At 36.0% G+C, this 22,213-nt stretch overlaps 1 protein-coding gene across 1 annotated transcript; it reads right to left on the bottom strand.

Annotated features, from left to right (window-relative positions):
- Positions 1-10,388: 10,388 nt before the first annotated feature.
- cltrn (collectrin, amino acid transport regulator) lies at positions 10,389-19,544 on the bottom strand. Its single transcript, XM_084427237.1, has 7 exons — positions 19,507-19,544; positions 19,048-19,128; positions 17,314-17,372; positions 17,094-17,188; positions 12,935-13,051; positions 12,349-12,543; positions 10,389-10,627 (listed from the first exon to the last, which is right to left on the bottom strand). Exons 2-7 carry the CDS (start codon positions 19,109-19,111, stop codon positions 10,495-10,497), a joined length of 663 nt encoding a protein of 220 aa, XP_084283363.1. The 5' UTR covers positions 19,112-19,128; positions 19,507-19,544; the 3' UTR covers positions 10,389-10,494.
- Between the last annotated feature and the right edge of the window lie 2,669 nt (positions 19,545-22,213).

Genomic DNA, 22,213 nt, shown 5'->3' with positions numbered 1-22,213 from the left:
CACTCTCCTCCGCTATTGTCATAACTTTTCATCTGCCTCCACAGCGCCTGTTAGCTTAGCTTCAAACAAGATGGAGGATATTGCTTTCAGTTTCAGAGAGTAAAGTCCCACCCACTGATCTGTAATAGGTCTGTAGCGTGAGCGGGTCCCGCCCCCTGGGAAAGATGAGGAACGAGTGTCTGTAGTCTCAAAAGAAATCCCCCCCCTCTTACACTTCCTCCTACAATGACGCAAAATGACGATTTTTGCGTCATTGTAGGAGGAAGTGTAAGAGGTAAATAACGGATTTCTCCCGTCTCAGGGGAAAATGAGAGAGTGTTGCACAACCATTCAATAGTATGACTGGGTTTCTAACAATGCAAAGCTTAATGCAAATGGGTGGAGTGTCCCTTTAAGTTAATTTAGACAAATGTTTGGAGCGTAAAAAAAAAAAAAAAAAGACGACCAAGCAAGCCGAGCCGACAGCGAGTAAAGCATATTTGATCAATTTAGCCTCTCAAATCAACGCTAATACTTTACTTGGCTACAATAAAATACATAGATATAAAACACTTCAAGCATATCACACAGACAGTTAGTTTAATGTATATTTATTAAACCACAGTGAGTCAAACAACATTTTTTTGAAATACTGAGGCAGGCTCAGGCTGCTCGCAACAGCGCTCGCAAATGAAATGAGCAATAGCCAATCTAAACAAATAAAATAAAATAAATCAGAAACAAACTTGCAGGTTATCTTACCTCAAAAATGCACCACAGAACATGGCCATTCTTTTTTCCAGTAGTTTCCAACAGTTAAACGGAAATAAAGTCCAATCAAACGAAAAGTTAGAACAGTCTCTTACAGAGCATCGTGGAGAAAAAGAATAGCATCCACAGTGGAAGGTTTTAACCCAGTCCTCCTCTCTTCTATCACTCTGCGATTTTTCTCTTAATATTCTCCATTATTTGCACATGAGGTGAATTGTGGGTCGCGCTGACGGGAAACCTTCTGTGTGCGTGCGTGCATGAGACTGTCATGTCAATCATATGTCAGTGTAATTATAAGATTATGAAAGTTATGAGGTTATGAAATGTCTTTCTATGTTTGTTTGTTTTATCGTCGACGTCAACTTCTCATATTTCTTAAATTAATGTCTAAAAATATTTAAAAAAGGATAAACCAAAAAAGGCCAGAGGCCCGGCCCGGCCCGCATGTGAACTATGACGTGAAAATTGGCCCGAAGCCCGGCCCTAGGGGCATAAAAAAGTCGGGGCCCGTCGGGCTCGGGCTGAAATGCAGGGCTTTAATGAGGATGAGTAATTACTGACAGAATTTTTCGGTGAACTAACCCTTTAATGTCTTACTTATCTTTATTTTAAGGGTCAAATTGCTTTACTATATTTTCATCGCTATCATGTTTAGATTTTATCCTGGTACTTCTCTGTTTATTTGAATGTTTGAGGTACTGCGTTTGTGTGTTTGAAAAGTAGCCTACTCTCTCTTTGTGTCCGCTGCAGGTCGAAGGCAGATTTGAATGTTGAGGTGAGATCGGACGTGTCGGCGAGATCTCTTCTCTTGAGATGTCTTTCTCTGACGAGGGCGGGACAACCTGTCACTCACATGAGATTCACCAATAGCAAACCACAACCATCCAAACCACCCCATGGACAAAGTCACTCAGATGTTCATCACAATAGGGAAGAAAAGGCTATCGCAACTTCTGTTTCATACCGAAAGTTTCTAGTATCTAAAAAGTTTATAAAATCATAAAGTGAAGTTCATCATTTTAGAGTAGCTGTACTCTTAGATTTGTGTTTCCCTGGGGAAATACACAACATTTGCTTAATTATTTCTAAAGATGCCAAAACAACAGACAGACTGTTAAATCGCCAATTACGCTGGTTAATACATTTATTTATTTAGTGTTTATCCATTTATCCTTTCAAAACAAGGAAACCGCTGTCTTCATGGTTGCTAAGTGAAAAAAAAAAAAAAAGAATCTGAATAATTGCAATTGACCTCAAAAGTCAGTCATCACAACTCTTAGTATTCAGATAATTGTTAATCTACCACAGCTTTCCTCAGGGATGCTTCTTTCAGAAGATGTGCTTCTCCATCTGAATGTTTAAATTATGACAAAAAGTTTAGGATAGGTGCTATGATTGAATATGACTAGAAGTTTTAACAACAGTCTAGTAAGATAAATGATCATCTGTTAATGATTTAAATAGTTATCTTGTGTCAGCTGGCAGCAAGGGTTCGGCAAGCCTGCAACTAATTTTCATGATGGATGGTGGAATTCAATTACCCTTAATCTGTAATTAAAGTGAGAAGAGGCAGCCAGGGCCCGTGATTTATCACATCAGAAATGTTCGAGACACAATCAGGATAGCAATCTATAATTGTATATGTGAGATGGGTCACTCGCCTTATCCGAGGTTTTTTTTGTTTTGTTTTTTTGAGTAAAACCCTTTTTATGATCTACACTCTTACAAATAAAGGTTCTTACTGGCCTTTAACATTGATGGAACCTTTCAAAAGCTCAAAGATGCTTAGATTATTAAAGTTGCGATAGTCTTTTCTTCTCTATTGTGACACATATCAGAGTGAAACTGCCCTTTGAACAAGAAAAATTGTAGGGCGGGACTTGATTTGTCCATGGGGAATTGATTGGAATGATTGTGGTTTGCTATTGGTGGATTTCATGTGAGTGACAGGTTGCCCCGCCCTCGTCACTGAAAGAGGGAGAGGAAGTTTTATTGATTAAAGATTACGAGGCACATGAATTAAAAATAATAATGATGTACACGGATAAAACATTTATAAGAAATATTCCATAATTGTCAACATAATCGGTTCTTTTAAGAACTTTTCACTGAAACTTTTGGAAACTTAGTTGAGAAAACATCTAGTACCAGTGCTTTAAAGAACCCGTGAACTAATATACTGATCGGAAGAAGCTGTAATGTCACATCAAGAACTTTTTTAGCTCTACAGAACGTCATGACCTCTATTCAGTGAAAAATTAGGTTGCGATGAGTCCTTATATAAGACAAGAGTGTGAAGAACGTTCCATGATGCCTTTTCAATTCTTTATCGAAATGTTCACCACATGGAAGTTGAAGAATAAAGAATGAGACGTTTTTTTCAATATCGTGGCCAATTTTGGAAGATTTCTAAGTGCATAAATACGATGTCTTGCCAGGTCTGGGATATCTAGCTCTGAGCAGGCACTGCAGATTTGCAGTGATGTCAAATGATGTCAAGCCACTGGCTTATTTCACCAAGGTGTTTCACCAAGTGCTGCTGGGATTTTTTTCTGCCTGCTGTCATCCGACTGTACAACGCCTCCTCATCTTCCGGTCCTCGCAGGAGTCTGGGCTGCCTCCCCAGTCACGATTAATGACGCTGTCTCTGCTCCTGGTGCTTGTGCAGTTGAGGACTGAGCACTTTACAATCATGCTGCTGTTTATGCATCACACATCCTTTTGGGGTTCAGTAACGTCAGATTCAGTCTTGTGAATCACTTTGCGTGGACATGCACTGATTCAGTGAGTCTTATGTTTTTTTTGTCTTCTTTTTGTACTATATTTCAGTGCTGTCGGATGGATGAAAGCATGGAACGACCGGGCCGACGTCCAAATGAACGAGCAATCTCAACCAAAAACCTCAATTACGGTGACAGAATTAAACTTGCACATACTGTACACTACTGTTCAAAGGTTTGGGGTCTTTTTCATGCATTAAATTGAGCAAACATGACAGACATGTGACAACATTACAAAAGATTTCTATTTCAACTTTCTGTTCATCAAAGAATCCAGATTTTTTAAAATCAGCGTTTACACAAAAATATGAAGCAGCACAACTGTTTTCAACATTGATAATAATAAGAAATATACCAAATCATCATATTAGAATGATTTCTGAAGGATCATGTGACACTGAAGACTGGAGTAATGATGCTGAAAATTCAGCTTTGATCACAGGAATACATTTCATTTGAAAAATATATTCAAATAGAAAACATTTCTTTTAAATTGTAATATAATTTCACAGTAATATTTTACTGTATTTTTGATGCAGCCTTGGCGAACAAGAAAAAAATCTGAATTTTTCCAAACTTTTGACTGGTATATAGAAAATGGAAATAATAATAATAATAAAAAAAATATGCATCCCATTCTTTGAGAATGGTGTGTAATCATATGCTAACTAAATATATATTGCGAGATTTAATATTTGGAGCCATTTGAGATCATATCTGGTTCTCAAAGGCCAGAATTTAAATCTCTAAATATATATTTAGTCAGCTGGCGTATGATCACACACAATTCTTGGTGTGTGATCATATGCCAGCTGACTAAATATATATTTAGAGATTTAATATTTGGAGCCATTTGAGATCATATCTGGTTCTCAAAGGCCAGACACAATAGCAGGTAAATCCTTTTAATGGTCACATAACGCCGGGCAGGTAAATGACATTATATCTGTTTCAGCTCAGTCCGTTTAATGTCATGGTTTATGAACACGGCGACATATCTCCTCATTTTATGTTTATTTGATGACTCATAATAGTTAAAGATCTTCCCAAACTCATTTGCGTTATAATGGCTACAGAACTTTGTCCCCTGCTGTTCTCGGGGTAAAACGATAGTGTGCACGTGCTGTGACTGGCATGCACTTATTATAGCCATATTTTCAAATATCATCTTTTTCACCGTGATTAATTCTAGAACTGACAGTTTCCATGGTGATATTCAAATGACTTGACATCAATTTTCATAACTTTTCTTTGATGCTACATCGTTAAAAACCCATAGTAACCTCCGATACCTTTGAGATCTTACTGCGTGTTAACTGTTGTTTCATAGCAAAATGATTTAACATCAGGTTAATGTGTAACCAAGTTTAGTTCTCATCCCCGTGGAACTAACGTGTGCGTGCCATCTAAACTTTAAAAAAAGGTCGTGACATTCTTGAAATTGATTCGAAAAACTCTCTTATTGCTTTAATATAAGCACAATCAACTTGTGTTTTGATTCTTTTTCTCATTTTAATATGCCGTTTGATCCTGTAAATTACACTGTAAGTGAGTTTAGCCAACATCACATGCTTTTAAAATAGAAAGGTAAATGGCAATTTTACAGGTTATTGTTCTTATTGCAAAAGCAGAGGTGGAAATGTCAAACACATGCTGCTTTAGGCTGAGATACGCTTCTTAAAGAAGATTAGGCGACTAGATTAGACACGGTCAATTAAATGCACTTTAAATGCTATTATTAATGCAAATGCACAAGCACAATCCTTCTGGCAGACGTACAGTGGGAAGAATACATTATGTATGCGTGTAAAAGAAAAACAATCAAAGGGTGTTATTCATTAGGATGCCAGAAAATTCTGTTTTCAGTGTTTATAGCTTTATCAAAGAGAGCAAAAACAGAATGTGAGATTGCATAAGCCTTGACAAGTCATTTCAACTATGTATTGAAAAAAACAACAAACAAATTGGGATACGAATACAAGGAAGGTGAATCACGTAAAATAAAACCCATAAATTCCAGCTATGCGTCTTTTAGAAATGACAGATGTGGTGCTTGCCAGTCATCAGCTCCGATGGGAGTTTAATGTTTTTCTGTGCAATCGGTTTTATCTCCTTCGCACTCGTTAGATTCTGAACATTACCTGTGCATTTTTCTTAACTCTGGAAAAGTACAACATCAAAGCATTGACACATTCAATTTATATATTAACAATGCTGGGTAGATTACTTACAAATTGTAGTCCCTTTATGAATACAAACTACATGATGAAAGTTAAAGTAGTTAGTAACAATCTATTACATTACACATTTTAGGTAACATAATCAGACTACTTTTTGATTACTTTTAGATTACTTTTGACCTAGCGAGCAGGGTTGCCAGGTGCCAGCAAGGTTTTCCAGCCCAAAACCTCGTCAAAAACCGCGAGAATGCACAAAAAACCGCCCACATTTTTTTTGTGGCTTGTTTCTCGTTTAAACACATTGAAATCATTAACAAGCTTTAAAATTACCCATTTTTCGACTTGGCCTATTCGATTTTAGAAACAATATTCAATCAAATGAACGCAAAATTAGGCTACTGACCTCAGTCAGAATATTCTACTATTAAACTATAAAGCTTATGTTATGGAAAATAATGCGATTAACTTAGTAGGCTATCGATGAGTCTGTTTATTGTCAATAAAAGTCGCTTGGAACAAAAGCATTCAGTAACATAAAAACATTGAATGGATATATAGACATAAAAAATAACCCACTTTAACATTTCAGTTATTTCAAATGGCAACATGAAACATGCATATTAGGGCTGGGAGAAAAAATCGATTCACCTAGGTATCGCGATTTTTTTTATTTTTTTATTTTTTATTATTATTTTAAAATAAAAATGTTTTATACAGAATATTACAGATATTAATTCAAATTAAATTGCTTTATTTTTGCCCTTGCTTATAGATGAGGTTGACAGAAGTTAGCCACTTTCGTTTCAACAGAGGATGAAATGTGTCGTTATAGAGCTGCACCATTCATCTTTGTGATCTCGATTCAAACACCCACGCGATCTTGTTCCATTTCGTCTGTCTATTAAACCTTTGACAAAATCATATTGCAACATTCAAATCTGTGTTGGCGGCGCTGCCGCTGACCCGGAGAGAGTGTCATGAAACCGCAGTGTCAGTCAGCTAGCTAAGTTTGAAAACCCCACGATCTAGTGTGTTGTTTGAGGGGCGGGCGGTGCCGGCGTTCGTCACTTTAAGGTAGTGGGAGGGAGTGTCTGTTGTGAGGTCAGGGGGCAGTCAGCCAGAGTTGTAGTGGGTGTGTGTGAGTGAGTGAGACTGCTGTCTGCTGAACATTGGGTCGCAGGAAGAAGGATCTGAAGTGCCGGTGTTTAGGCAACAAAAACCCGCCGAACTGATCCGAAACCAGCCCAATTTTTATCCACCCGCACAAACCCATTTTTGCCCGCAAAATAGATAGCAAAACCGTCCAGTTGGGCGGTAAACCACCCAATCTGGCAACCCTGCTGGCGAGCTTATCACATAGATTTAAATAGGAAAATCTTGAACCATTTTGATATAAAATACAAAAAATAATGAGAAAAAAATAATGTTGAAAATTTGTTATCAACAACAGGAAGTGCATTAAACATTACATTGCATCAGGGTTTTGGTGAGGTAAATAAAAGTTGATAAAAAGGTAATAATTAAGTAAGAAAATAATTTATTTATTAATAATAACTAAAGTAATTATTAAAAACATAAAAATGTGCAATTAAAATACATTAAAAAGTGTATTTAACTATTAAAAATGTTTTATTTTTTCTAAATAAAACAAAAAAGATGAAACATTTTGTTTGTTTATGCCTCAATTTTCTGCAATAGGCTGTTTTAAAATGGAAAGAATCAATTAATTATGAATAATTTACTACCATTTTGTGAATATTAAGTAATCATGTAATCAATAAAAATGTAACTTTAGTCTGATTATGAGTGTTTTTAAAACATCTAATTACATTTTGGAATCTGATTATGTAATCCAGATTACATGTAATCAGTTGCTACCCACTGCACTGTATATGAACAACCTTAGAGACGTACAAATGCAACACTAGAGGTTCGATTCCCAGCTGCTAACAAAATCTGTGTAAATCATTTTGGATAAAAGCATCTGCCAAATGCATAAAAACTAAAATGTCAGACATGATGTAAAACTTCAAAATGGATGAAGGATGGAGAGACTTAGTCAGAGAAGTCATGATGGAGAGACTTAGTCAGAGAAAGATCTTTTTCATGGTAAATTTATTCGTAAATGAAATCCAGATGGGCTGTGTAATTGAATTAAAGTCATTTGCACTCTTTATATGGTGGAAGTTGTTCATCATTAAAGCTCTTCAAGTATAAAATATAAGCGAAACACACTGATTGTTATGAGAAAAGCAAACTATTGTGACCAGTCTAACCATTAAAAAAAAATCAATCATAAAACACAAAATAAAACCGTTTTAATACAAAATGAGATGTTAAATAAATTTACTAGCATTAAAAATACTTTGATTAATTATAAATACAATAAAAATTAGTCTATGAATTCCATATTATTCAATATTGCATGAACCCCACTAAATATTTCATCGTTTTTCTAAAGTTAGATATGCAAGTATTTACATTTTAATTGCTGTCAAAACAAAGATTTTTGTATGCTTCAGTGTGTATCCTAACATAGAAATGACAACATTAAACAAGTTTAGCTATTACAAATTCGGAGGTTTGAACCTTCGCCCTTTTAGTTAGCAGCCGAGTTCATTAACCACTACCTGAAGAACTTATTAAATTCGGCAGTAGGACTCTAGTGATGATCTATTGTATTGGTCTATGTATTCTTACAGGGCATCAATACAGTAATGAGCTTTCTTGTGATATCGGTCCAATATCTCCCTGTGACTGTAGCCCTGCGTGCGGCTCCTGAAGATAGAGGATCCAATTAGTGGAAGAGCGCGCCGTAAATCTCAAGATAGAAACGTTCTCAGAAGTTCAACATCTAATATTCCTCGGGGAGATCTTCTCTTAATATTCTTCAATCTTCTTTCTCACTCAGTGGAGGATCAAATCAATTAAAGTAGTTCAAGTGTGATGGATGCACAAACCCACATATCATAAGGGTAAAAAAAAAACCCGCTTGTTTTTGACACTAGAAAATTGCCTAATCTGTTACTGTGTGGAAGCGTATCATATTTTCATAAATTATTGATTCTCTCTAATAATTCATTAAACAATGTTGCTGAATAAACAGGCAGATGAGAGCATAATTCAGACGTCAGCATTTGCTATGGATTACCCTGTAGCATTGTCAGCTAAATTAAAAACCTCATGAAATGCTTTGAGCACAGTGTTTTTTTTTTTTTTTTTCTGGATTCAATTATTTTCTATTTGAACTGGACGTAGAGGGCAAGACATATTGCCAAAAAAAAACTTGTGTCAGCTTTTAGTAGTACACTAGTATATTGATCTGTCAGCCTTGAAACTAACACCCAGCTAAACAGGGAACGTTCTGGAACTTTGAACTCAGAACTCGGAACGCTCAGAAGTTCCAGAACGTTCCGGCAAGGTTCTCTCAAAGTTAAGAACAAACATTCGCTCAGTAACGTTAATAGAATGTTCGTTCAAAGTTAAACTTTAATGACGTTTGCAAAACATTTCCACGAAAACATACATTGTTCATGGAACGTTTTTGTCTGAAACGTTTTGTTAAACTCATTTCAAAACGTTCAGAGAACATTCAAAAGTAACATTCCCATAATGTTTGCTCAATTATAAACTGGACTGTTTAACATTCACACAACCAAGAAAAAACATTATTAAAACATAAAAAAAAAAACTAAACATCAGAAATAATATTTTCATATCTTAATGGGAACATTAGCAAAACGTTCTGTTAGCTGGGCAGTAACGCAATATTAAAATACTCAAATAATTGTACTTCTGTGCAGGACAGGATAGTCTTGAGTATCCACCCTTTTTCCTAACAAACCCACTGTGTTTTAGATTATGGGAAGCACTTCCGGTTTGGGGAAGTTCCACTCAAAAAGACTGAAACAAATCATAAGGTTGCGCTACAAATGATCCTTATCCGTCAGTTTGACTGAATGAGCTGTACAATTTCCTTCATGTTCTATTTTCAGACTTCAAGTCTTCAGACTTCATTGTGACACACGGTATAACAAGAATACCTGTCAAGAACTCTTTTACAGTCGCTGGATTTTTTTCCTCCTGATTATTTTCTTTTTTTTCCTTTATATTCCGCTGTAACAGGATGAAAAATGATAACATACACTGTGCATTTATGATCTGCTCTCCCGATTTAATTTACGATATATGTCATTAATAATTCACTGAAATGCACTGAGAATTTCTTCTCCTCAAATCCTCACGTCTCTTTCCAGGTTTGTTTTCACATGGATGCTTTCAAATGTAATTGGTCTCCCCTTTTCCCTTCTAATCTCATATTATTATTAACAATGTTTACTTGAATGTTTCTAGAGCAGGTCAGTATAATTTTTATTGTCTGTCGCATTTGAATTATCACTCAATGTTCCAGTTAATGAACATTTTTGATGAAGGCAACGTATGGTAGATAATACAGACATATATTACTATAGTGATATTTATTTATGGTCTGTGGTAGTCATTTGTTAATGCTTTTACATTTTTAAATGTCCTTTTATTGTTCAATGGTTGAAGGGTGTGTAGAATAACGTCATCTCATTTTACCCAGTTTTTGAAAATGCTTATTACATTCATAGAGCGAATCTTTCGCTGATCGTTTACAGTTTAACGGAATTTACTCCCAGAATTTGTGCAAAGCATCATGGGTCGTAGAAAAAAGGTGAATAAATGAATATCATTCTTTGGGATATCTGAGGCATTTTAGAGGTTATGTGATACTGAATGGCTTTACTTTTTCTCTGTGTCTACAGCTGGGTGAAGCGGTCGTCGTTTGAGAACGCTTGATTATAGACACCGCCAAGGCTTGAAAGTGTGGTTCCGTTCTCTTTGACTATTCCGCCATCCTCTTCTGCAAAACCAGCAGCTTTGTCTTTGGCTCTGTGGTGGGTAAAGCATCATAAACAGGTCAGATCAGAATACAGGGAAGGTAACATCAAGGTACGTTGGTATCTAAGGCCATGTTTACTCCTGGTATTAAGATGTGATTCGGTCGATCGGATCACAAGTGGACGACGCTAAATACAGGTGTAAACGGGGTCTAAAACGTTTTGAGCTTGTCCACTTTCAACCACTTCCAGAGGTCGTCGAAAACGCATTCGACCGGATTGCTTTCGTAGTGTAAACGCTCGCGTGGTCGAATGTGTTCAAACAGAGGGAGGCGCGCTAGCCAGATGGGATTTAAAGTATTTTGGCTGAAGACCCAAGTTTGATTTGAAGACGAAAATGTACCAAGCACAATGTTCTCACACCATTCCGTGATCTCGCGGCTCAGAGAAGACTAACTAAAGCTGCTGCTCTCTGAATGTTTCCGTTCATATGTAAATTGCGTGAGCTTATTTCGTCCACAAACAAAACATACATTTACCCGCCCATAGACCCTCCCCTCAAAGAAATCAGGACAGAAGTGGTTGAAAGTGGACAAAAAAGACGGATTAAAACACCAGGTGTAAACGGGTTTGTGTCTCCCTCGTCTACTTGTGATCCGATCGACCGAAACACATCTTAATACCAGGTGTAAAGTAAACAGGGCCTTGAAGACATCCAACAGTTTTACACAGGGATCATCGACTTTACATTTTCACACCCCTAAACATGACGCATTAAAACATTTTACCAACCCCACATTTTTTAATGGTAGAGTTGAAACAGAAATGAACAACTGCAACCAAATATTTTGGTATAAAATAACAACTTAAATGATTCATTGGAATGAACTGGGAGAAAAAAACTATATAGACCTTACGTGGCAGAGACAATTCTATAGAAATTTGTCTTTAAACTTGTTTTTGCAGTAGCTCTGAATATTTCTATGGCATTGCTGTCGAAGAGCAATTTGCTAGTGAAGTGGATTTACTTATTGTAGAGTTAACGAAATTTATCATGAGCATAATGTTTGAAACGGATGTCATAACAAATGTCAGTCGACCGGGAAGATTTTAAAGCGAGCGCTTCATTCATAAATCCGTAAGATCTTACCTTCATGCTGTGAAAATACAAACCGGAAGACTGAACACAACGAGCGCAGCGCTGAAAAGGGGCGGAGCTACAGAAGGTCTATACAGTACATATGAGAAAGGACAGTTTAAAGAGGTCATGACATGAGAAACCAAATTTGACGACTATTCTGGGCCTAACAACGACGCCGCAAACTGTAAGTAATGTATTTCATCTTAAAACTACTTTTAGCCAATGACGTTAGCCAATCAAAACAGTGGGCGTTAACACTGAACTTTTAAAGGGGAAACACCCCCAAAACAGACTGTTTGAATCAGAGGATGAGAAACAGGGTGGGAAAAGGTCATAAATCACTCAAATGTAAAAGTTTTTTTGTCCAAAAAACTATAGTAATACTATAATTGCACCCAAAGGAACATAATAAAACAAAAAAAACAAAAACCATGTCATGACCCCTTTAACATTTATTTTAGTTTGCTCTGCTGTAATGTGATCACACATACGAAAGCTTAGACAAAATCTGATCACTTGTGGGCACAGGAGATTAAATGTGTGGTTAAAACTCAGTCTGTCTTGTGATCAGATCACCTGAGATGGATGTTAATAATTTAAATGAAATGGTCTGCCAAAAGAACATTACTGACCGTCGTCTTTTGTTAACTGAAGACATCAGTAAAGCCATGATCCCCACAAGCACAGCACCTATGACCACACCAAACACGATGAGCCATGGCGGAGTGTCGTATACGATCGGGGTCGCCAGCGTCGGCGGGATTCCCACGAACTCCAGGGTCATGTCCGATAACAGGAACGCATTGTTTATGCGATGCTTACTCAACCTGGAATTATAAATCATGTGTTAGGGAATCTGGCAAGCTAAAGGATAATCATGACAGATCTAGATGACCCATCCACCTTATTTTGCAAGACGGAAGTGAATGTGCGAGACTTTCAATGAAAAAAGGTTCAATGAGGTTCTAATTAAAACCCTAGGGTTCATGACTCAATTTTAAAGAACGCTTTATGCCAAAAAGGTTGAGAAAAGTCTTAAAATACTATTTTCTTCTGGTGATAAAGCATGTCACGAGCTGTTTAATTCACACACAAAAAAAAAACAGCGGTCATTTTTGCAATAGCATGTCACGTTGATGCCCATGTGCAGTCAACCAGTTAGTGAGCTATCTGCACATAAAGTCTAGACCTATAACCTGCAGCACAGCATTGACTCACTTCACTGCTTGCTCCACTTGTTCTCTTGGGATCAGTTGGGTTGGATCATCTGGCGACGTCACCACGAACACGAACGACACTCTTTGTGTATCATTGCACACCAGTATGTTTGCAGTACTGGAAAAGATTATTTAAATGAGAAAAATAGATGTAATCATTATTTTTGTGAGGCTAATGGTGTGGCTGGTGTTTGTTATGTGGGGATTTTGGTTGCAGTACAGGAAAAAATGATTTTTTTTGGTAATAGAGGGCATAGAAGGTGCACTGGAAATGATGAAACAGCCTCACACAAACACATATACACGTACACAGCGAAAAACAACAACATTTTTGTCATTGATATGAGAAGCAAAATTGTGTGAGAATAATAAGGCTTTTTTCTTTTTTTGAATACATTTTTTATTTTGTGTTTTAACTATGTTCCTTAACTAATTGTTTTTTCATGTTTTAAATCTAATTTGTCTAATTTAAATCATCCAGTGTAAAATTGTGTGAGATTATAAGACTTTTTTTAGGGAATATGTTTTAAATCTTTTGTTTCGTAATTGTTTGTGTTTTTCTAAATAACTGTTTTAATTGTTACCTAATGTTTTAAATCATGTTTTAAATCCAATTAGTGTACTCATCTAGTATACGTCTCAAAGTTGACAAAGTTAACTTTTATCAGTCACAAACATTTAAAATTTACAGAAAAAATTGATGACACTGATTGATCAAATGAGCTTAATAATAAGATTGTCCCTTCTACTAATATCACCTGTGTGACTGTGATGCTAAATCCTATTGTGTGTGTGTGTGTATGTATATATATATATATATATATATATATATATATATATATATATATATATATATATTTGCCAATTTCAACGTAATATGATGCGATGATGATGATAATCAGAAATGTTTTTTTTTAGCATCAAATCATCATATTAGAATGATCATATTAGATTGATCAAATGCGCTTAATAATAAGATTGTCCCTTCTACTAATATCACCTGTGTGACTGTGATGCTAAATCCTATTGTGTGTATATATATATATATATATATATATATATATATATATATATATATATATATATATATATATATATTTGCCAATTTCAACGTAATATGATACGATGATGATGATAATCAGAAATGGGTTTTTTTTGCATCGAATCATCATATTAGAATGATTTCTGAAGGATCATGTGACACTGAAGACTGGAGTAATGATGCTGAAAATTCAGCTTTGCATCACAGGAATAAATTACATTTTAAAATAAATATATTACATTATTTTTGTTCAAAAAAATGCTGCTCTTACCCCAAAATTTTGAACGTTAGTGTATATATTCTCTGAAATCTGAAGTCTTATTATTTGATGCAGTTTTGCTTCCCAAGTAAATAAAAAATATATAATTATCTTGTTTTAAGGATGCTTATAGTTATTAATAAAATAATTACCAATAAATCAGTAAATCACATAATGTCAGTAAACTTAATTTCCCGGTTGTATACTGGTTGCAGCCAGTGAGAATCAAGCAGACGCAGGCGTCTCATCATTGTAACTTGATGCTGCAAAAGAACCACACGCTCCCTATCCAGCGTCCCGGCATCAATCAATACTGCAGTTCTCTCACTAACAAGCCTCAAGCATCTCTGCAAAACTTCAGCTGTGAGATTTCACAATCGTTAGGGGCCAATCTCTGGCTGGGAAAGGTTAACCGCAATCGATTTCCCCTGACCCATTAGCATCTCGGCCCGTAATTACACCCGTAAAATTAATCAGTCTTGCTTTCCCTACAACTGAGAGCGGCTCAATTGCATGAATATAATTAAGGGGAAAAACATTTAATCCCCTAAAACAGGACAGTCCTAAAATGACATCATGCGTTTTTCTGTTCACCTGTAGATGATCACTGTTATTATTAAATGTGTAAAATTACTGCTAGATCATAGGGCTTTGGAAATAATCCGTTATTACACAAAATTATATCTATACTCATTGCAGATCATACCTCATTCGGAGAAAAAGCATGTAGATTCAGCGGACAGCACAGTTACCTGATATGTGATATTTTGTCAGATTTCATTTTAAAACACATCATTTATCTCATCTTAATATAATCTTAACGAATGTCATTTGAAATGTCATTTCACTTTTTTAACTTTAGTTAGTGTGTAATGTTGCTGTTTGAGCATAAACAACATCTGCCAAGTTACGAAGCTCAAAGTTCAAAGCAAAGGGAGATATTTGCTTTTAAAGAAATTGCTTTTTAAGGACTACAACAAACGGCTGGTAGGGACTACACGACATTCCTCCCGGGTTAGTGACGTCACCAACCCTAGAATTTACATAAACCCCGCCCCCTGAACACGATTTATAGATTATCAAGACAGAATATGCTAATCAATGACTAGAAGGTAACTACACGTAAGCTACATAAATTCATCAACTAACCGTTCAGAAATGTTGTCTACATGTTGTCACTTCTGCTTGAGTCTCTCCATCTTTGTCTGACACGGTTTGAACATTAAAGGCTAAATGTTTTTGAAATTTCCATTGCATGTGTGTGTGAGGTAAAAGGACACTAGCTGTTGAAGCTCCGCCCTCTGTGCCGGGAGCAGCAGCTCATTTGCATTTAAAGGAACAGACACAAAAACGGTGCGTTTTTGCTCACCCTCAAAAAGTGACAACTTTAACATGCTATATAAAAATATCTGTGGGGTATTTTGAGCTAAAACTTCTCATACACACTCTGGGGACATCAAAGACTTATTTTACATCTTGTGAAAAGGACATTTAAACCCGCTAAGCGAAAATCATAGGTCTGAGCACAAATTATTGACTTATCCTAGGGCAAACAGAGTGGGATGAGAAACATGGCAAAGTTTGCTACTTCGGCTTAGGAGTTTGTACAAATTCCTAACTCTCAGTGAGAAAAAGAAAAGTAACTGAAAAAAAAAAAATGCTACAACAAAGGCAAGAAGATAAGGAAGGCTGTTGAAATGCTGGTCTGGCCTGGAAGCTGATATAGATTTGCGTGTCAGCAGCGAAGCAAAGGATTCTGAGACCGTGCCATCAAATTATTTGCCGAAGGGGAGGCATATAAATTGGAAAGAGGAGAGGGCCGTGATTGGAGCCTTGGGGGACACACCGCGTTAGACTGGAACAGTACATGATGTATGTTCCTCAATAGATACAAATTACTGGCTTGTGCTAAGAAATGTTAGCCAGAGGAAAACTCTGCCAGTGATGCCAATGGCTGATAAGCTGTGAGTAGAATATAACGGCAGACAAGCTCCAAAACTGCCGGATATTAAGATTTCATGCTTTAAATGGAAAACACCTCTGTCATTTTTACACAAAAAGACACGTTACACAATTTTTACATTTTACAGTGCAAAGCAATATAACATTATATAATCTTGGTTAATCTGAAATTGTTAACCCCTCTGTCATTGTGTAACACAATGCAATGTAATGCAAAGCAAAGTTACAACATAAAACAATGCAAAGCAATGGAGTGCAACAAAAGCAATGCAATGCGAAGCAACATAAGGTAATATAAACTCGCTTTATCTGAAAGAATGTTCTCATTTGAATATTTATGAGATTAATAACACTGATAGAACAAGTACAGCATGCAACAATCAGGCCAGTTTTAATAACATGCTTTTCCATCTAGAAATGTTGCCAAATAATTCACTTCAGTTGTCTCAAGTCCTCTGAAACATACTACCAGTTTCCCTCAGGTACTAAAAGTGCACACAGCATTTGAAGTGTCTGCAGCTGTGCAAAGCACATGCATATTTAATGAAGCAAGCATCGAGGAAGCTTCTGATTGGCTGTCTGAGTCTAAACAACCCATGTTGCATTTTAGCACCTCAATGTTTCACACTGTTGCATCTGTTGACTGGTTTATAGCCTTGTCGGGACATTTGTTCCTGACGGTGATGACAAAATCTGACCCACTCCCCCACATGCATGCATGACTAACAAAGAGATATGACTCTACTAAACGCCTGTGGTCAATCCATTCCACTCACGTTTTCAAACACAATCAGAGTGGTCCATACACACACACAGCCAGACCAGTTTTGGTGTTGATTATCTTTGGTTAAGTGTGTTCATCATGTCGTGTGTGTGGGAGAGTGGCGGTCTACTCACTCGTAGTTTGTGTCCTGATTAGATTGATTAGCGCGTCTCATCGCAAACGCCAGAGTAGATTTGAAGAGAAACATCTCACTCTTATTCCACTCATACTGAGAAAGAGAGAGAAAGAGAATGAAAAAATGTTTAATTATTTAACATACTGCACAGGAGATCAATATGCCTGAATAAAATTATGAAACTAAATGAAAAGAGATGAACCAAAAGCAAACCCTACTGCTTTATCTCCGAGGGCCGCCTTAATGCTGAGTCTGACTTTAAATCCATCTTTGCTGTCTACAGAGAGGGAGAGAGATAGAGAGTTTATTCACAAAGTATCTTGTTGTGTTGTTGTTGTGTAGATCCGTGTACTTCCTGTTCTTTCTGGGCTGATAAGGTTTCTGCAGTGTGTGTCCTCCTAAAAGATCCTCGTTTGGGAATTCATTCGTCACTTTTATTTCTCAGTGGTTTCTCACGATACTGAAGAGGATGAGATAAGCTTAGATGCCAAATAAGAAACCGAGTCTGCATTTTTGGTCAGACAACAAAGTGGCATAATCAAGTTTTGGATGTTTAGACGCTTCAGAGATGATTTTTTTATTTTTTATCCTTATTTAAACTCTCTTGAAGTTTCATTTCACTGCAATTTCACACTCCCTCTGAACCGTTTCACTTTCTTCTTTCCCTAAAATGTATCCTGAATCGAGTTCCCCTTTTTCCAGGCGAATATCTCAAAAACATCACAAAAAAAGTTTTGTATAAAGACAGTGAAGTCTATTTTAGGAGCATTATGATTTTTGAATTAAAGGCAGGATTATTATTTGTTAACTTAATCTGAACCCATAAACAATGTTTTTATTAAAACAAAATAAATGTTAAGTAAAACAAAATATTAAAAATAAAATAAAACAAGGTTACATCTCATTTAGTGTAACTTGAAGTACTAAAATAACTAATAAATACATTTAATTATTTAATATTATATAGACATATTTTAAAAACCTAATAAAATAACAAAGTTAAACACAACAAAACTAAAAGCAAAGTGAAAACATACAATATAAAAAAATAATTCTAATCAAAATATTAATAAAAACTATAATAAATGACATTTAAGCACATTTCCTGTAAAATTCTCATTATAATGCGTACAGATATTTTACTTTTGATATTTTTAAGTGTTTTATTACATAAAATTTAAATACATTACATTTAAAAAGGCAGTACAAAATACTTGCAATTTAAATCATATATAATTGTTATTTTTTGCATTACTACTAGTAACTACAATGAGATGTTTTCCCAAAAAGTATTATAATGAGATTTTTCAAATGAGAATTTAAATTTTTTTGCTTGTAATTATGGCTGAACGATATGCAATATGCAATGCTACAATAATGTACAAAACAGAAATTGAATAATCAAATGTAAAAATAAAACCCTGTATGAATTAAATAAACACTGATTCTTATTAAAGCTATAAAAGTTATTCAGTCAAAAGCAGCGAGTGATTTTCTCTTTGATTTTCTCATAACCGACTCGAGTATTCATATCGCGATATGCACACTTATGATATTTCGATATATTGTGCAGCCCCACATGAAATTTAAAAAACATATAGGCTACATTTTCTGTATTTTTCTTATTTCTGTGTACTGAGTTTGATCTGAAACATGACCCGGAATCTGTTCTTGGCATGTTTTTTTTTTTTTGAGATCCTCCAGTTTATTAATTAAACTGAAAAAGGAAAACATTATTATCTATAAATTCTCAATTGTAACTAACTGAACACACTTTCGATTATATTCATCTTTACCGCTACTATTCCGCCTCTGAAACGGCTCAAGGTTTTCTTTCCACTGTGAAAAAAAGACAGTGAGATTTAAAAATGTCTGAACTGAGAACATGACGACCAACCCTCGGCAGGCACAAAGATCGCAGGAAAACAGTTCAGTTTCTCACACAATTTTACCTTTACAAAGATCTTGGGCTACCATGGGCGGCAGGAGTATCAGAAGAAGAACTGCGGTTCGCATCTCTCTATCCGGATGAACTTTAACACATATGACACAGAATTCAGCGCTCAGAGATTATATACCGGTCAGAACATGAGATACAAAGGGCTGGACAGAGCCGCTTAATGGTTAAGCAATGACTAGACCTTCCTCCAGAGTGAGAGAGAGAGAGAGAGAGAGAGAGAGAGAGAGAGACAGACAAACACCATTATATTCACACACAGTAAAAACAACATAAATGTGCTTTTAAAAGGAGAGCTGCTTGCTCGGCTGGCTTGGATCGTTTCTGCTGTGAAATTATAATGGGAGTGTGTAAACAGCTCTACTGTTTGCTCTCAGGTCTGTGAGTGCATACAGTATGAACGTGAATGCGTATGATTTCTCTTCATCATAACAACAGATGTGTGTGCGCTGACCTGCGTTGTTTTTTCTTCTTCTGTTATACCCGTCTTCCCGTCTCAGTATGTAAACACAGGCTGTTTACAGCGGTGCAATGTGTGATATCTGAATGTCATTTTGACTTATGACTTTCTTCTGTTGTTTAAAGTCGCCTTGTTTTGTTTTTATGATGCGTTTCCGAGTATGCCGTCGGTAACAGCACTTCAAAGTGAAGGCGTACTCTCCAACGTGGGTCAGACATGGGTTGATTCTGACAAATACGAGGGAAATCAGTTCTCAGATGAAGGCTGTTCTTTCTGTGAACCCCTGGTGATTGAAACAAACCACTTCTCCTGCATCTTTCCTTTGCTTGTTGAGATGAAAGCTTTTCCTACAAGACCAGAAAAAGACACGTTAGACAAGAAAGAAGTTTGATGGTTAACCGATCTTCTGACACTGCAAGATGAGGAGACGTTCAGTGCAGTTAATTTGTCACCTAATAAAGAGACCAGGTTTACTCATTTATTGTCACACCTCAAGTGTCATATGAAGAGTTCAGATGCAAAAGCCTCTATGTGTCATCTGAAATTTTCTTCTGGAATGATCATTTTTATCAAGCTCGTATATTTAAGTTCAGTAATTTCACTTAAATGGCAATGAAAATGACCTATTAATTGTCATTTAAGTGAAATTGCTGAACTTAAATATACGAGCTTGATAAAAATGATCATTCTAGAAGAAAATTTCAGATGGCACGTAGAGGCTTTTGCATCTGAACTCTTCATATATACAGTGCCCTCCACAATTAATGGCACCCCTGGTAAATATGATCAAAACTGGCTGTAAAAAATAAATCTGCATCGTTTATCCTTTTGATCTTTCATTCAAAAAATGTGCAAAATTCTAACCTTTCATTGAAGTAAAAGAATTGAAAGTGGGGGGGAAATCACATTATGAAATAAATGTTTTTCTCCAAAACATGTTGGCCACAATTATTGGCACCCCTAGAATTTTTTACGAGTAAAATATCTCTGAAGTATATTCCCATTAATATTTACCTTTTTTAGCACACCAGGGTGACTAGGAACATGAAACTGTTCAGCTATGACTTTGTGTTTCACAGGAGTTTAAATATGAGGAAACACAAAGACCAAATCCCCTTAATCATCCATCACAATGAGTAAAACCACAGAATATAGTTCTGATGCGTAGCAAAAGATTGTTGAACTTCACAAAATAGAAAGTGGCTGTAAGGCAATAGCTAAAGAATTGAAAATCCCCATTTTGATCATCAGGGCAATAATTAAGAAGTTCCAATCAACTAAAGATGTTACGAATCTGCCAGGAAGAGGACGTGTGTCTATACTGTCTTAATGCACGGCGAGGATGAAAGTTTGAGTGGCCAAAGACTCTTCAAGGATCACAGATGGAGAATTGCAGAGATTAGTTGAGTCTTGGGGTCAGAAAGCCTAAAAACAACCCCTACATCCCCACATGTTGTTTGGGAGGGTTTCAAGAAAAATCCTCCTCGCTCCTCCAGAAACAAACTCCAGCAAATGTAATTGTCAGACATGACTGGAACTTCAAACGGCACAGGGGTCTGTGGTCAGATGAGACTAAAAAAATAGCTTTTTGGCAGCAAACACACTAGATGGGTTTGGTGAACACAATGATAAAAAGTACCCCATGTGTACAATTTAATATACTGTTGGATCTTTAATGTTGTGGGCATATTTTTCTGCTGGAGGTCCTGGACTTCTTGTTCAGATACATGGCATCGTGGATTCTATCAAATATCAACAGATAAAAAATCAAAACCTGATGCCGTCTGCTAGAAATCTTATAATGGGCCGTGGTTGGATCTTCCATCAGGACAACGATCCAAAACAAACATCAAAATCAACACAAAAATGTGTTTCGGAGCACAAAATGAAGCTTCTGCCATGACCGTCCCAGTCCCCTGACCTGATGAGTGGGCTGAACTGAAGAGAAGAAGCACAAACATGGATCTGGGAATCTGAAGGATCTGGAGAGATTCTGTATGGAGGAATGGTCTCTGATCTCTTGTCAGGTGTTCTCCAAACTCATCAGGCATTATAGGAGAAGACTCAGAGCTGGTATCTTGTCAAAAGGAGATTGCAAAAAGTATTTAATAAAAGGGTGTCAATAATTGTGGCCAACGTGTTTTGGAGAAAAACATTTATTTCATAATGTGATTTCCCCCCCACATTCAATTATTTTACTTAAATGAAAGGTTAGAATTTTGCACATTTTTTGAATGAAAGATCAAAAGGATAAATGATGCAGATTTATTTTTTACAGCCAGTTTTGATCATATTTACCAGGGGTGCCATTAATTGTGGAGGGCACTGTATATATACACACACATATATATATATATATATATATATAGGGTCAGTATTTAAAAAAAAACACTTTTATTCGGCTGATCAAAAGTAACAGTAAGGACAATTACAGACTTACATTTTACAAAGGATTTCTGTCAAATAAATGCTGTTCTTTTGAACTTTTTATTCACCAAAGAATCCTGAAAAAAACATCATATTATAAGCAGATGTTTTTGATCGATAATAGTATATTGCTTATTAGAAGACTGGAGTGATGATGCTGGAAATTCAGCTTTGATCACAGGAATAAATTACTTTTTATGTTTTCTATTTGAATATATTTTATTTTGAATTGAAAAACTTTTTTTTACACAGTATTATACTGTATTTTGGTCAA

The sequence above is a fragment of the Rutilus rutilus genome, assembly GCF_951802725.1.
Source record: "Rutilus rutilus genome assembly, chromosome: 13".
NCBI lineage: Eukaryota > Metazoa > Chordata > Actinopteri > Cypriniformes > Leuciscidae > Rutilus > Rutilus rutilus.
Note: the sequence above shows the minus strand (reverse complement) of the source record. Positions and strands in the feature narration are given on the sequence as shown.